We start from the raw sequence: 15,035 nt of genomic DNA, 5'->3' as shown, positions 1-15,035 counted from the left end.
GATGTGACCAATCTAAGTCCAAGACTAAATCAGACCAATCTAAGTCTAAGACTAGATCTGACCAATCTAAGTCTAAGACTAGATGTGACCAAGCTAAGTCCAAGACTAAATCAAACCAATCTAAGTCTAAGACTAGATCTGACCAATCTAAGTCTAAGACTAGATGTGACCAATCACAATATGAAAATACCTTCAGTCCTCTGTAGGTGACATCAGGAGGCTAGTGTGTGTTCCAAAATGAAACACCCGCCCTAAAATCACTACTGTGTCTATTTAGGGGGCACATTGTTACCTTAGACATCATTTTTAGGTCCAGAACCATGAATGAAGTGCCACTGCATTCGAGGCACCCTCTAAAATGCTGTACAATGGAATAGTACTGATATCTAAGCTTCATACTCTCCCTTCCTGTTCTATGTAGGAGCTCCCTGGCAGCCCTCCTATGTCGGACCACCTTGGCAGCCTTCCGGATAACCATGAGCGCCGCATCTCTCACTCCCTGTATGAAACCATCGAGGTCTTCAACAATATCTCCACACCGTTACCAAAGTCAGTTGGCCGCATTGGTAAGTCACGGTCATCTCGACCACCTATTTTCCTGTCTCTCTTTGCTTTTTCTCTCTGCTGAAACAAACGACTAAATCAGTTTCCTCCAATATGATATTACCCTATTTTCCGGACTGTAAGGCACACTTAAAATATTTTTTTGTTCTCAAAAATCGACAGAGTGCCTTATAACCCGGTGCGCCTAATGTACGGAATAATATTGGTTTTGCTTACCGACCCCGAAGCAATTTTATTTGGTACATGGTGAAATGATAAGTGTGACCAGTAGATGGCAGTCACAGATAAGAGATACGTGTAGACTGAACTATGATGGCGATATGACTCAAGTAAACAACACCAACATTTTATATGTTCCATTGAAAATATAGAACATTACACACGGCGCTCAAAAATCTATCACATTTTTTTAGTAGGACTTTGGTAAGCTATGAAGCCACACCGCTTGATGGATTGTACTGTGCTTCAACATAGGAGAATTATTATGGTGTGTGTATAAGGTAAGACATATTATCTGGCGTTTTGTTTCGCAGTATTATGCAAAAGCAACTTTTCTTACCTTCTGGTACCTGCTGATCTGTATTTGGGATCTGCATAAATCCTGAAAAATTGCGCGCCTCCGCCTTTGTAGTCCGTGTCAATGCCGTAGTCGATAAGCTTCTTCTTGTTCTCTATCTTCTTGTTATGGGACATTCTTTCTCCACTTTTGTCATTTCTAATATAAAGTAGTCTAAAGTTCGTACTTATATCTGTCAGTAAACTCGCCATGAAAGCGGTAAAACATACCGGTGAAGTGAGTTTACATTATTCACCCAAGGAACTTTAGTTATTAGAGAGTTCCGGTCGGACGTTTTTTTCCCGGTTGTTGTTTCCGGATGAGACGTTGCTGCTCCGTTATTGATTGAAGTCAAGTCTGAATGTCATTAAAACAAGTTAGCTCCATCTTTTGACACTTCTTCCACTCCCGTCCTTGCCCGCTACACCGCTACAACAAAGATGACGGGGAGAAGACGCTGTCCAAGTGGAGGCACGTAAATAAGACCGCCCACAAAACGGTGCATCCTGAAGCGACTGTCAGAAAGCGGCTTGAAGATGGTCTGTAAAACATCATTTGTGCAACATTTTGACCAAAGAACTACCATTACATGTTATGTAGACCACAAGGAAGTCTTTTACATTTAGAAAAAGAATATAATAATATGACTCCTTTAATGCGCCCTATAATCCGATGCGCCTTATATATGAAAAAAGATCAGAAATAGACCATTTATCGGCAGTGCGCCTTATAATCCGGTTTTTGATTGATTGATTGAAACTTGTATTAGTAGATTGCACAGTACAGTACATATTCCGTACAATTAACCACTGAATGGTAACACCCGAATAAGTTTTCAACTTGTTTAAGTCGGGGTCCACGTTAATCAATTCATGGTAAACGGTGCACCCTATGGTCCGGAAAATACGGGAGTAATATTCATCTGTTGCCTGCACTCTGAAGTGCCTCGATCAATTCCAGCCTCTTCTAAGACGCATCTCTCTGCCTGCTTTCCGTTAAATCCCCCCCCGACCAATACGCTTCTTACATCCTCATCTTCGCTCTCATTGCCCCGCGTTCCGAGGTACACACCACGTCTCACTGTTCAAACCCCTCAGGGATTAACGTCATCCCTAATCTCCCATGCGTTCACTCCACCCCCGACTGCTCTCACTCAAGCCAATTCTCAATCTACCCGGCTGACATCAGCCGACCGACATATCGGCTCGACGGGCGCATTGGAATTGGCAATTCAATCCTCCGCCAGTCACTGCTGTCATCTCACTATCGACGGGCCTTGAACACACAATCCGAGGTGGTGGAGGGTGTGGTTGCACGGGATAATGGTTAGAAAATGTATCACCCACTGGACAGTTCACATTCACATAACCTTGGTGTGAGAACATTAAGGTTTTATTTGTCTGTTTTCAAATTGCTCGCTGTAGTTTGTTCATCTGATTTCCACCTGATCCCACCCAGTGACGCTCCTCAGCAGATCTTCACCTTTCCGCCATTGTTCTGTGCACACGCTCACAATAGTTCGGCCATAACGGTGTCAACCTTGCCTGCCGCCACGCGACATCCAGAGAAACAAGTGGTGGACACAAAGATTGGACGGGTTGAGGATTCATCAGATAATCCAAAGAGGTTCATTAGGTCTTTAGAAAATTATGCAATTTGTTATTCTTATACCTGTGACCTGTGTGTTGACTTCTGTACCTACAACTGTTGACTTCTGTACCTACAACTGTTGACTTCTGTACCTACAACTGTTGACTTCTGTGCCTACAACTGTTGACTTCTGTACCTACAACTGTTGACTTCTGTACCTACAACTGTTGACATCTATACCTACAACTGTTGACTTATGTACCTACAACTGTAGACTTCTGTACCTACAACTGTTGACGTCTGTACCTACAACTGTTGACTTCTGTACCTACAACTGTTGACTTCTGTGCCTACAACTGTTGACGTATGTACCTACAACTGTTGACTTCTGTACCTACAACTGTTGACTTATGTACCTACACCTACAACTGTTGACTTCTGTACCTACAACTGTTGACTTATGTACCTACAACTGTTGACTTATGTATCTACACCTACAACTGTTGACTTCTGTACCTACAACTGTTGACTTCTGTACCTACAACTGTTGACTTCTGTACCTACAACTGTTGACTTATGTATCTACACCTACAACTGTTGACTTCTGTACCTACAACTGTTGACTTTTGTACCTACAACTGTTGACTTCTGTACCTACAACTGTTGACTTATGTACCTACACCTACAACTGTTGACTTCTGTACCTACAACTGTTGACTTTTGTACCTACAACTGTTGACTTCTGTACCTACAACTGTTGACATCTATACCTACAACTGTTGACTTATGTACCTACACCTACAACTGTTGACTTCTGTACCTACAACTGTTGACTTCTGTACCTACAACTGTTGACTTCTGTACCTACAACTGTTGACTTCTGTATCTACAACTGTTGACTTTTGTACCTACACCTACAACTGTTGACTTCTGTACCAACAACTGTTGACTTCTGTACCTACACCTACAACTGTTGACTTCTGTACCTACAACTGTTGACTTCTGTACCTACAACTGTTGACATCTGTACCTACAACTGTTGACATCTATACCTACAACTGTTGACTTATGTACCTACACCTACAACTGTTGACTTCTGTACCTACAACTGTTGACTTCTGTACCTACAACTGTTGACGTCTGTACCTACAACTGTTGACTTATGTACCTACACTTACAACTGTTGACTTATGTACCTACAACTGTTGACTTCTGTACCTACAACATTTGACTTTTGTACCTACACCTACAACTGTTGACTTCTGTACCTACAACTGTTGACTTTTGTACCTACAACTGTTGACTTCTGTACCTACAACTGTTGACTTCTGTACCTACACCTACAACTGTTGACTTTTGTTCCTACACCTACAACTGTTGACTTCTGTACCTACAACTGTTGACTTCTGTATCTACAACTGTTGACTTTTGTACCTACACCTACAACTGTTGACTTCTGTACCTACAACTATTGACTTCTGTACCCACAACTGTTGACTTCTTTACCTACAACTGTTGACTTCCTCAGAGGTTGTCAAGGCAACAGTTGTAGCCAAAACCGTCAGGTACGGAAGTCAACACACAGGTCTGGCTGTAAGAATAACAAATTGGATTTGTCAAAGAGTTTTCAGTTTTCTGCACTGTGTCCCGCTGGCTCTGGAAACCTCGACTTTCATGCCTCAGCTCCGCCAAAGAGGTCATGTTTTCACCAGAGTTTGTTTGTCTGTTTGTTAGCAACATAACCCAAATAGTTATGGGTAGATTTTGATGAAACTTTTCAAGAAATTTCCAAAAAAAACAATTCCTCTCATCAACTATGAACAAACGTCATTTCCTTCTTACCGTGTTCCACACCCCCACATTGGAGTTTAGCAGAGGATTCCGGGAGATGATTTAATTTATTTTCAGACCTGGCCAACGCTTAGGCGCTGGAAAAAAACTACACACAAATGTTTTCTTTGATACCGTCCGGCGTCACTTTAGTAAAGACATTGTATCTACCGTATTTTCCAAATCATAGGGCACACCGGATTATATAAGGCGCAATGCAGATGAATGGTCTATTGTTGATCATTTTTCATATATAAGGCGCATCGGATAATAGGGCGCATTAAAGAGTCATATTATTTTTTTTTTTTTTTAAATGTAAAAGACTTCCTTGTGGTCTACATAACATGTAATGGTGGTTCTTTGCTCAAAAGGTTGCATAGATTATGTTTTACACATCATCTTCAAGTCACTTTCTTCAGTTTTGTGGGTGGTCTTATTTACGTGGCTCACCTTCGGCACCGTCTTCTCCCCGTCATCTTTGTTGTAGCGGTGTAGCGTGCAAGGACGGGAGTGGAAGAAGTGTCAAAAGATGGCGCTAACTGTTTTAATGACATTCAGACAATAACGGAGCAGCATCTCCTCATCCGGAAACAACAACACCGTAAATGTGTCCCGTGAAAAACCGTCCGACTGGAACTCTCTAATAACTAAAGTTCCTTGGGTGAATAATGTAAACTCACTACACCGGTATGTTTTATTGCTTTCATGGCGAGTTTACTGACAGATAAAAGTAAGAACTTTACACTACTTTATATTAGAAATGGCAACAGTGGAGGATGAATGTCACATAACAAGAAGATAGAGAAAACGAAGAAGCTTATCGACTACGGACTACAAAGGCGGACATGCGCAAGTTTTTCAGGATTTATGCAGATCCCAAATACAGATCAGCAGGTACCAGAAGGTAAGACAAGTTTTTTTGCATAATATTGTGAAACAAAACGCCAGATAATATGTCTTACCTTATACACACATAATACTACTTGTTCAAAAAGGAGATTGCGCTTCTCAATGTGATTCAAGATGGAGTGCCAAACCCAAAAAAAAAGTAATCCAGTAAATGTTTCAAAAATGTTTGAAAAGGTAGCACATCCCAAAATTAAGACTAGTAGGACAAAATACTCACATTTCACTTGATTTATTGCTCACATCAAAAAAGAGGAACGCTTACGCGTTTCGGCACGTGGCCTTCGTCAGAGCGTTTAAGAGTACATACAATTTCAGTGTCAATTTATACATACACACACACTCAGAGTTCACAACTGGGAATTGGATCCAATTACTGGGGAACCAATCACATGTCTTCTTCCTTGCTGATGCTGGGACCAATTTTCAGGTGGAGCTTCTGCAAAACACTGTTGTTAGGACTAGCATACACTAGATGGCACTGGACTGGATACTGGATGACTACAATGACACAGAAGGAACAATTATGTTAAAAAACATTTTAGGCTATAGTCATCATTGAGTCCATTTGGTGTCATAGTATTGAGTGTGTAGATCCAGAACATTTCTCTCTGTGATAGTTTTTTCAAAATATCTCCTCCTCTTTTGGGCATCATGATTTGTTCAATCCCATAGAATCTTAATGAAGAGGGTGAACCGTGGTTTGCTTCAGAGTAATGTCTTGCAATGGCATAGTCCATATTGCCTGTACGAATTGCTGTTTTGTGCTCAGATATTCTTTGTTTTAGCGGCCTTTTGGTTTTTCCAATGTAGGCTAAGCTACAGGGACATAATAGCATGTAGACCACATGAGTTGACTTACAGTTGATGAATTCCCTTATTGGAATTTTCTTCCCAGTGTGAGGATGGTTAAATGATTTAGTTTTTGTTGTATTGTTACAGCAGGCACAGTTACCACATCTATACATGCCTGTTGTTGTTGTTGTTGTCAACCATGTGGTGGTCTTTTTGGGAATCATATTCTTATACATGACCATGTTTTTAATTGTAGGCGCTCTCCTGAAAGCAAAAAGAGGTGGGGATTTGCAGAGGTCCTTTAGTGTTTCTTCTGCTTGGAGCACATGCCAGTGTTTCTTGAGTGTCTCCTTTATTTGTGAAGCACAATGGTTGAATTCAGTGGAGAAACAGGCCCGGCTTGGATTCTTAGTTTTCTGAATGTTGGACAGGAGATCAGTACGAGCAGTAGTATTAGCTCGCTGTATGGCTTTCTGAATAGAGTTAGAGGCATAACCTCTTTCTTTGAACCGAGCAGCCATGATTATTTCTTTGGAGTGAAAGTCCTCAAGGTCTGAACAGTTGCGTTTGAGCCTCAAAAACTGACCCACTGGGATATTGTCCTTTAGGGGTTTGGGATGATTGCTTGTGGCATGTAATATTGAATTTCGTTCCATATCTTTTCTATAAATAGAAGTGTGAATAGCTCCTGTTTCATCTTTATGTATGCTCAAATCCAAATAATTAATCTTTTCAGTGCTATGTTCACAGGTGAATTTAAGGAACGCTGAACTATTGTTGAGATATTTCACAAAGTCCATCAATTCTTCTTGCGTCCCCTCCCAAAATATCAGGATGTCATCAATGTATCGTTTGTACAGTTTTATATTTGAATGGTAAGGGTTACTATTTGGGTCATGTATGACTTCTTCTTCCCATTTCCCTACCACTAATCCAGCTACAGAGGGCGCTGTTGCGGTCCCCATCGCAGTCCCTGCTTGTTGGAGATACCATTTGGAGTCATACAGCATGTAGTTGTGACTCAGTACATAGTGTAACAATTCTAATAGAAATTCATTAGGGGGATTGTGTGTTGCTTCTCTCTTGGATAGGTAATAGGCCACAGAGTTCAAAGCATCTTCATGGGGAATGCAACCATATAGGTTTTCAACATCAAGAGACACCAATATTGTATTCTGATTTGCAGTATATTCAGTCAGACAGTTAAGTACATCTTTTGTGTCTCCAAGGTAGGCGGGTAGGTCTTTCACAAAATCTTTCAAGAAGAAGTCAACATATTTTGACAATGGTTCAGTCACTGAGCCTCTTCCTGAGACTATTGGCCTCAATGGGGGTTCTGTAGGATGTTTATGGATTTTGGGAAGACAATATATGATGGGGGTGACTGGGTGCTGGTTAGTCAGATAGGCATGCTCATTTTTTGTGATCCAGTTTGATTCGAATGCAACTTTCAGCAGACTGTCAATTTCAGATTTAAATTCATCCATAGGATTTTTCTCTAGCTTCCTGTAGGTGGGGCTGTTCAAAAGTTCAAGCATTTTCTGATGGTAGTATTCAGTGTCAAGGATACACACAGCTCCTGCTTTGTCTGCTGAGCGGATAGTGATTTCTGGATTGTTCTCCAACTCTTCTAATGCATTGCGCTCTTCAGAACTCAAGTTTGAGTATTTTGGGCCTTTATCTTTTTTTAACATTTTTTCAAGATCATTCTCAACTAATTTGTTAAATGTCAAAATCGCAGGGCTTAGGTTGGTGAAAGGGCAAAATGATGACTTTGGAGCAAAGGGAGAAGGTTTTTGTGTTCCAGTTTTACTCTCTTCACTTTGTGATGACTGTTCAGTTGAATATGCTGCATTTTTATGGAGAGGAGAGAAAAAGTGTTTCAAATGAAGTTGTCTCATGAACTTATAGGTGTCAACTTTTAGGTTGAAAGCATTGACTTTGTTGGTTACTGCAAATGAAAGACCTTTATTTAGAACTGAGGTTTGGGCTGGGGTGAGTGGAACTTTAGACAGATTCACTATGGGTGATTGAATTGTCTTGGGGATCTCCTGGGTGGACCTCTTCCCTCGTTTGCCCCGCCTCGTCTTCCTCTTCCTCTTCCACGTTGGTGTGGGTGGGGTAGATCTAAAAAAGGTGCTCTGCGGTTGGTTGTCAGATCCTCACTCTCACTTGATTGGTCACTCACAGCTGAGGGATAGTCATCAGATTGACGATAGACACCTGGTTTGGCTCTGATTCTCTGTCTTCCTCTGTAGGTTGGTTTTTGCCATTGGTAAACTGTTCCCTCTTTGTAGTCATTCAAATCACGTTGGTATTTCTTCATTTTGTATTGTTTGAGTTGTATCTTGAATGAGTCCAATGACTTCAACATTTTCTCTTCCATTTGGGTGACCTCCTGTAACAATACAACAAAAACTAAATCATTTAACCATCCTCACACTGGGAAGAAAATTCCAATAAGGGAATTCATCAACTGTAAGTCAACTCATGTGGTCTACATGCTATTATGTCCCTGTAGCTTAGCCTACATTGGAAAAACCAAAAGGCCGCTAAAACAAAGAATATCTGAGCACAAAACAGCAATTCGTACAGGCAATATGGACTATGCCATTGCAAGACATTACTCTGAAGCAAACCACGGTTCACCCTCTTCATTAAGATTCTATGGGATTGAACAAATCATGATGCCCAAAAGAGGAGGAGATATTTTGAAAAAACTATCACAGAGAGAAATGTTCTGGATCTACACACTCAATACTATGACACCAAATGGACTCAATGATGACTATAGCCTAAAATGTTTTTTAACATAATTGTTCCTTCTGTGTCATTGTAGTCATCCAGTATCCAGTCCAGTGCCATCTAGTGTATGCTAGTCCTAACAACAGTGTTTTGCAGAAGCTCCACCTGAAAATTGGTCCCAGCATCAGCAAGGAAGAAGACATGTGATTGGTTCCCCAGTAATTGGATCCAATTCCCAGTTGTGAACTCTGAGTGTGTGTGTATGTATAAATTGACACTGAAATTGTATGTACTCTTAAACGCTCTGACGAAGGCCACGTGCCGAAACGCGTAAGCGTTCCTCTTTTTTGATGTGAGCAATAAATCAAGTGAAATGTGAGTATTTTGTCCTACTAGTCTTAATTTTGGGATGTGCTACCTTTTCAAACATTTTTGAAACATTTACTATAATACTACTTGTATATTGAAGCACAGTACAATCCATCAAGTGGTGTGGCTTCATAGCTTACCAAAGTCCTACTAAAACATTTTGATATATTGTTGAGCGCCGTGTGTAATGTTCTATATTTTCAATGGAACATATAACATGTCGGTGTTGTTTACTTGAGTCACAATGCAGCCTACACGTTTCTCTTATGTGTGACTGCCATCTACTGGTCACACTTATCATTACACCATGTACCAAATTAAATTGCTCCGAGGTCGGTAAGAAAAAACAGAATTATTCCGTTGTAAGGCGCACTGTCGAGTTTTGAGGGGAAAACAATTATGTTAAGTGCGCCCTATAGTCCGGAAAATACGGTACTCCGTTGGCTGCACCGTGTCCCGCTGGCTCTGTCACCTTGGAAACCTTGACTTTCATACCTCAGCTCCGCCAAAGAGGTCATGTTTTCACCAAGGTTTGTCTGTCTGTTTGTTAGCAACATAACCCCAAATAGTCATGGATAGATTTTGATGACATTTTTCAAGAAATATCCAACAAACGATTCCTCTTAACTACGAACAAACGTCCCTTCCTGCTTACCGCATTCCACACCCCCACATTGGCGCTTCGCAGAGGACTCCGGGAGATGCGGTTTATTTTTTTAGACCTGTCCAACGCTTAGGTGCCGGGAAAAAACTACACACTGTTACACCCCTATTGACTAACTGTCAAGATCATTAGGCTTCGAACAATGAATCTTTGCCTTTGACTCTCCGTCTTTGGCTTCTTTCCCGACCTCGTTCTGAATGGAATTATTTGAAATTGGTTGGGGTTTTCCTTTCTGTTCAGTAATTCATTCTCCTGGCTGTTCAGAGTGCAATACGAGTGATATCTGCGTGTGCACTGACGGCAAAAAAAAAGTTTGAGTTCTTTTTTTTCCCCCGATTGAAAGTTGAAGGGTGCCCAGGGCCCGTCTCATCCTGCAGACTCGGTGTCAAACGAGTCAAGTGGAAAAGTTTTAGGTACGAGGGCGGGAGTGCATGTTAGAGCTGTAAGTTCCCGTCACAACCAAAGCTCCGTGGAGGCTTAGACTCACTGCGAGTCAAAGTGTCAGTCCTTTTTCTTCAGGCTGCCTCTGAGTCCTGCCCTCATTAACCCGTGCCTAGCGGCTATGACGGGTCTTCATCGCTCCATTATTTACATTGCTGATGGGAAGGAAACACTACAAATTGTTTTAGGTAGTAAATGTGACTTTGTCGTTTGGTTGACCCTTGGGATGATCTGCAGTCGCATCATGTGAAGTGAAGTGAATTATATTTATATAGCGCTTTTCTCTAGTGACTCAAAGCGCTTTACATTCTAAGTTCCATTTAAAGCAGTGTGGGTGGCACTGGGAGCAGGTGGGTAAAGTGTCTTGCCCAAGGACACAACGGCAGTGACTGGGATGGCGGAAGCGGGGATCGAACCTGGAACCCTCAAGTTGCTGGCACGGCCGCTCTACCAACCGAGCTATACCGCCCCATGTCATGGCTGTCTTGAGTTTCCAATCATTTCTACAACTCTTATTTTTGTGTGATAGTGATTGGAGCACATACTTGTTGCTCACAAAAAACATTCATGAAGTTTGCTTCTTTTATTAATTTATTATGGCTCTACTGACAATGTGAGCAAATCAGATCTAGTCTTAGACTTAGATTGGTCACATCTAGTCTTAGACTTAGATTGGTCAGCTCAAGTCTTAGACCTAGATTGGTCAGATCTAGTCTTAGACTTACGTTGGTCAGATAGAGTCTTAGACATAGGTTGGTCAGATCTAGTCTTAGACTTAGGTTGGTCAGATCTAGTCTTAGACTTAGTTGTTCAGATCTAGTCTTAGACTTAAATTGGTCAGATCTAGTCTTAGACTTAGATTGGTCAGATCTAGTCTTAGACTTGGATTGGTCAGATCTAGTATTATATTTAGATTGGTCACATTTAGACTTAGATTGGTCAGATCTAGTCTTAGACTTAGATTGGTCCGATGCAGTCTTAGACTTAGATTGGTCACATCTAGTCTTAGACTTAGATTGGTCACATCTAGTCTTAGACTTAGAATGATCAGATCTAGTCTTAGACTTAAACTGGTCGGATCTAGTCTTATACTTAGATTGGTCAGATCTAGTCTTAGACTTACGTTGGTCAAACAGAGTCTTAGACTTAGGTTGATGAAATCTAGTCTTAGATTTAGATTGGTCAGATCTTGTCTTAGACTTGGATTGCTCACATCTACTCTTAGACTTAGATTGGTCAGATCTAGTCTTAGACTTAGATTGGTCAGATTTAGTCTTATACTTAGATTGGTCAGATTTAGTCTTAGACTTAGATTTGTCAGATGTAGTCTTAGACTTAGATTGGTCACATCTAGTCTTAGACTTAAATTGGTCAGATCTAGTCTCAGACTTAAATTGGTCAGATCTAGCCTTAGACTTAGATTGGTGAGATCTAGTCTTAGACCTAGATTGGTCAGATCTAGTCTTAGACTTCGATTGGTCAGGTCTAGTCTTAGACTTATATTGGTCAGGTCTAGTCTTAGACTTAGATTGATCAGATCTAGTCTTAAATTTAGATTGTTCAGATCTAGTCTTAGACTTAGATTGGTCACATTTAGTCTTAGAGTTACGTTGGTCAAATAGAGTCTTAGACTTAGGTTGATCAAATCTAGTCTTAGATTTAGATTGGTCAGATCTTGTCTTAGACTTGGATTGCTCACATCTACTCTTAGACTTAGATTGGTCAGATCTAGTCTTAGACTTAGATTGGTCAGATTTAGTCTTAGACTTAGATTGGTCAGATTTAGTCTTAGACTTAGATTGGTCAGATTTAGTCTTAGACTTAGATTGGTCACATCTAGTCTTAGACTTAGATTGGTCAGATCTAGTCTTAGACTTAGATTGGTCAGATTTAGTCTTATACTTAGATTGGTCAGATTTAGTCTTGGACTTAGATTGGTCAGATGTAGTCTTAGACTTAGATTGGTTTACATCTAGTCTTAGACTTAAATTGGTCAGATCTAGTCTCAGACTTAAATTGGTCAGATCTAGCCTTAGACTTAGATTAGTCAGGTCTAGTCTTAGATTTAGATTGGTCAGGTCTAGTCTTAGACTTAGATTGGTCAGATTTAGTCTTAGACTTAGATTGGTCAGATTTAGTCTTAGACTTAGATTGGTCAGATGTAGTCTTAGACTTAGATTGGTCACATCTAGTCTTAGACTTAGATTGGTCAGATCTAGTCTTAGACTTAGATTGGTCAGATTTAGTCTTAGACTTTGATTGGTCAGATGTAGTCTTAGACTTAGATTGGTCACATCTAGTCTTATACTTAAATTGGTCAGATCTAGTCTCAGACTTAAATTGGTCAGATCTAGCCTTAGACTTAGATTGGTCAGATCTAGTCTTAGACTTAGATTGGTCACATTTAGTCTTAGACTTAGATTGGTCAGATCTAGTTTTAGACTTAGATTGGTCAGATCTAGTCTTAGACTTAGATTGGTCAGATCTAGTCTTAGATTTAGATGGGTCAGATCAAGTCCAAAGGTTGGTGCCAAAACTCCAAATATGTATACTCCAAAAACCAATCTAAGTCTATGAACTGATGAATTCTACTCGGATGTCGTCTTCCGAGACAAACCAAGCAGTCCCCTTGCGAACGATTGAACGCCCTAAGTTGACAAAATGGACAGAATAAAATGAATATTGTATTCCTAAACAGAAATATGTCCCCAACCCAACGGGTACAATCGAGAAACCTCGGAAGAGACCGCATGACACTTCAGCCAGATGACTTTGGAAGTAATGCTCAGCACTTTTAAAACCTGTGATGGTGTGTTTGAGAGCACACACATCCAGTTCTTGCCTGGGTAAAGCATGCAGTGTGTGGTATTGTCAGCTGGGGCGTCACACGTGCCCGCCATGCAGGTCCACGTCATGCCCCCCCGGCTGAATCCATAACAAGCAGGGGGTGAAGTGCAGTATGCTCCACTCCCGCTTTCAATTAAATGAGTTTCTGGCAATAGAATTCTTCTCTTTCCCCCACTTCCATATTCTAACCACCCACCGTTTTGCCTTTGGGGAGTGAAAGGAGAAAACTTTTCCTTTTCTCGCAGAGGGAAAAAAAAGCAGGGACTTAGGGTGAAAGGGACTATGAAGTGCGCAGTGTGACGGTGACAGCAAGGGCTTAATGCAAAGGTCGTTATCACACTCTGCTTTGCCTTCCGTTCTGTCCCACTGAAAAGTGCAGCTGGGTGTCAGACCCACACGCTGCGGTGAAAATTGAAGCCCGCGGACCGACGCCGTCTTATGAGGCGACCGCTTGGCCGAGTTCCCAAAACAGGCGAGGTGGGAAACAAGGTGCGTGAACTTCCTGTTGTCACACAGGAAAGAACATCTCCCTGTCGTGCGGTCCTTCTCAAACCTGGGAGGGGGTGTGTGACCCTTGGCAGGGTTCGTACGGGTGCTTAAAAACCTTGGAAATACCTGCATTTTAATGTTGTGTTTTCAAGGTTTGAAAAGTGCTAGAATTTTAGGTGAAGTGCTTGAAAATGTTCATCATATTTCTCGGCAGTCTGACTCCATCCATCCATCCATCCATCTTCTTCCGCTTATCCGAGGTGGGGTCGCGGGGGCAGCAGCCACTTCGTCCAGCTCCTCCCGGGGGATCCCGAGGTGTTCCCAGGCCAGCCGGGAGAGATAGTCTTCCCAATGTGTCCTGGGTCTTTCCCGTGGCCTCCTACCGGTCGGACATGCCCGAAACACCTCCCTAGGGAGGCGTTCGGGTGGCATCCTGACCAGATGCCCGAACCACCTCATCTGGCTCCTCTCCATGTGGAGGAGCAGTGACTTTACTTTGAGCTTCTCCTGGATGGCAGAGCTTTTCACCCTATCTCTAAGGGAGAGCCCCGAAACTCATTTCGGCCGCTTGTACCCGTGATCTTGTCCTTTCGGTCATAACCCAAAGCTCATGACCATAGGTGAGGATGGGAACGTAGATCGACCGGTAAATTGAGAGCTTTGCCTTCTGGCTCAGCTCCTTCTTCACCACAACGGACCGATACGGCGTCCGCATTACTGAAGACGCCGCACCGATCCGCCTGTCGATCTCACGATCCGATCTTCCCTCACTCGTGAACAAGACTCCGAGGTACTTGAACTCCTCCACTTGGGGCAAGATCTCCTCCGCAACCCGGAGATAGAGATTGAGTCAGTCTGACTCCATAGGCTAATTAGAAAATGGAAAAACAAAACAAAATAAGTTTCCTTAAAAATGAAAGCTACACGCTTGATCTTACATTAGCCCTTACATTAAACGTCTACTGAAATGATTTTTTAAAATTTAAACGGGGATAGCAGATCCATTCTATGTGTCATACTTGATCATTTCGCGATATTGCCATATTTTTGCTGAAAGGATTTAGTAGAGAACAACGACGATAAAGTTCGCAACTTTTGGTCGCTGATAAAAAAAGCCTTGCCTATACCGGAAGTAGCGTGATGTCACAGGGGATAGGGCTGCTCACATTTCCCTATTGTTTACAATGCAGCGAGAGAGATTCAGACCGAGACCCGAGGATGAAAGATTCGTGGATGAGG

The 15,035-nt window shown here is 41.7% G+C and overlaps 1 protein-coding gene across 1 annotated transcript in view; it reads left to right on the top strand.

The window, feature by feature from the left end:
• LOC133629694 (partitioning defective 3 homolog) overlaps window positions 1–15,035 on the top strand; it is a 799,726-nt gene that overhangs the window by 425,779 nt on the left and 358,912 nt on the right. The window contains exon 15 of the mRNA XM_062020594.1: window positions 422–566. Coding sequence (XP_061876578.1) covers window positions 422–566 — 145 coding nt within the window. The remainder of the gene's footprint in view (window positions 1–421; window positions 567–15,035) is intronic.

Source organism: Entelurus aequoreus, linkage group LG15 (assembly GCF_033978785.1).
Source record: "Entelurus aequoreus isolate RoL-2023_Sb linkage group LG15, RoL_Eaeq_v1.1, whole genome shotgun sequence".
Lineage (NCBI taxonomy): Eukaryota > Metazoa > Chordata > Actinopteri > Syngnathiformes > Syngnathidae > Entelurus > Entelurus aequoreus.
The sequence above is the reverse complement of the archived record's forward strand: the minus strand, read 5'-3'. Positions and strand labels throughout refer to the sequence as shown.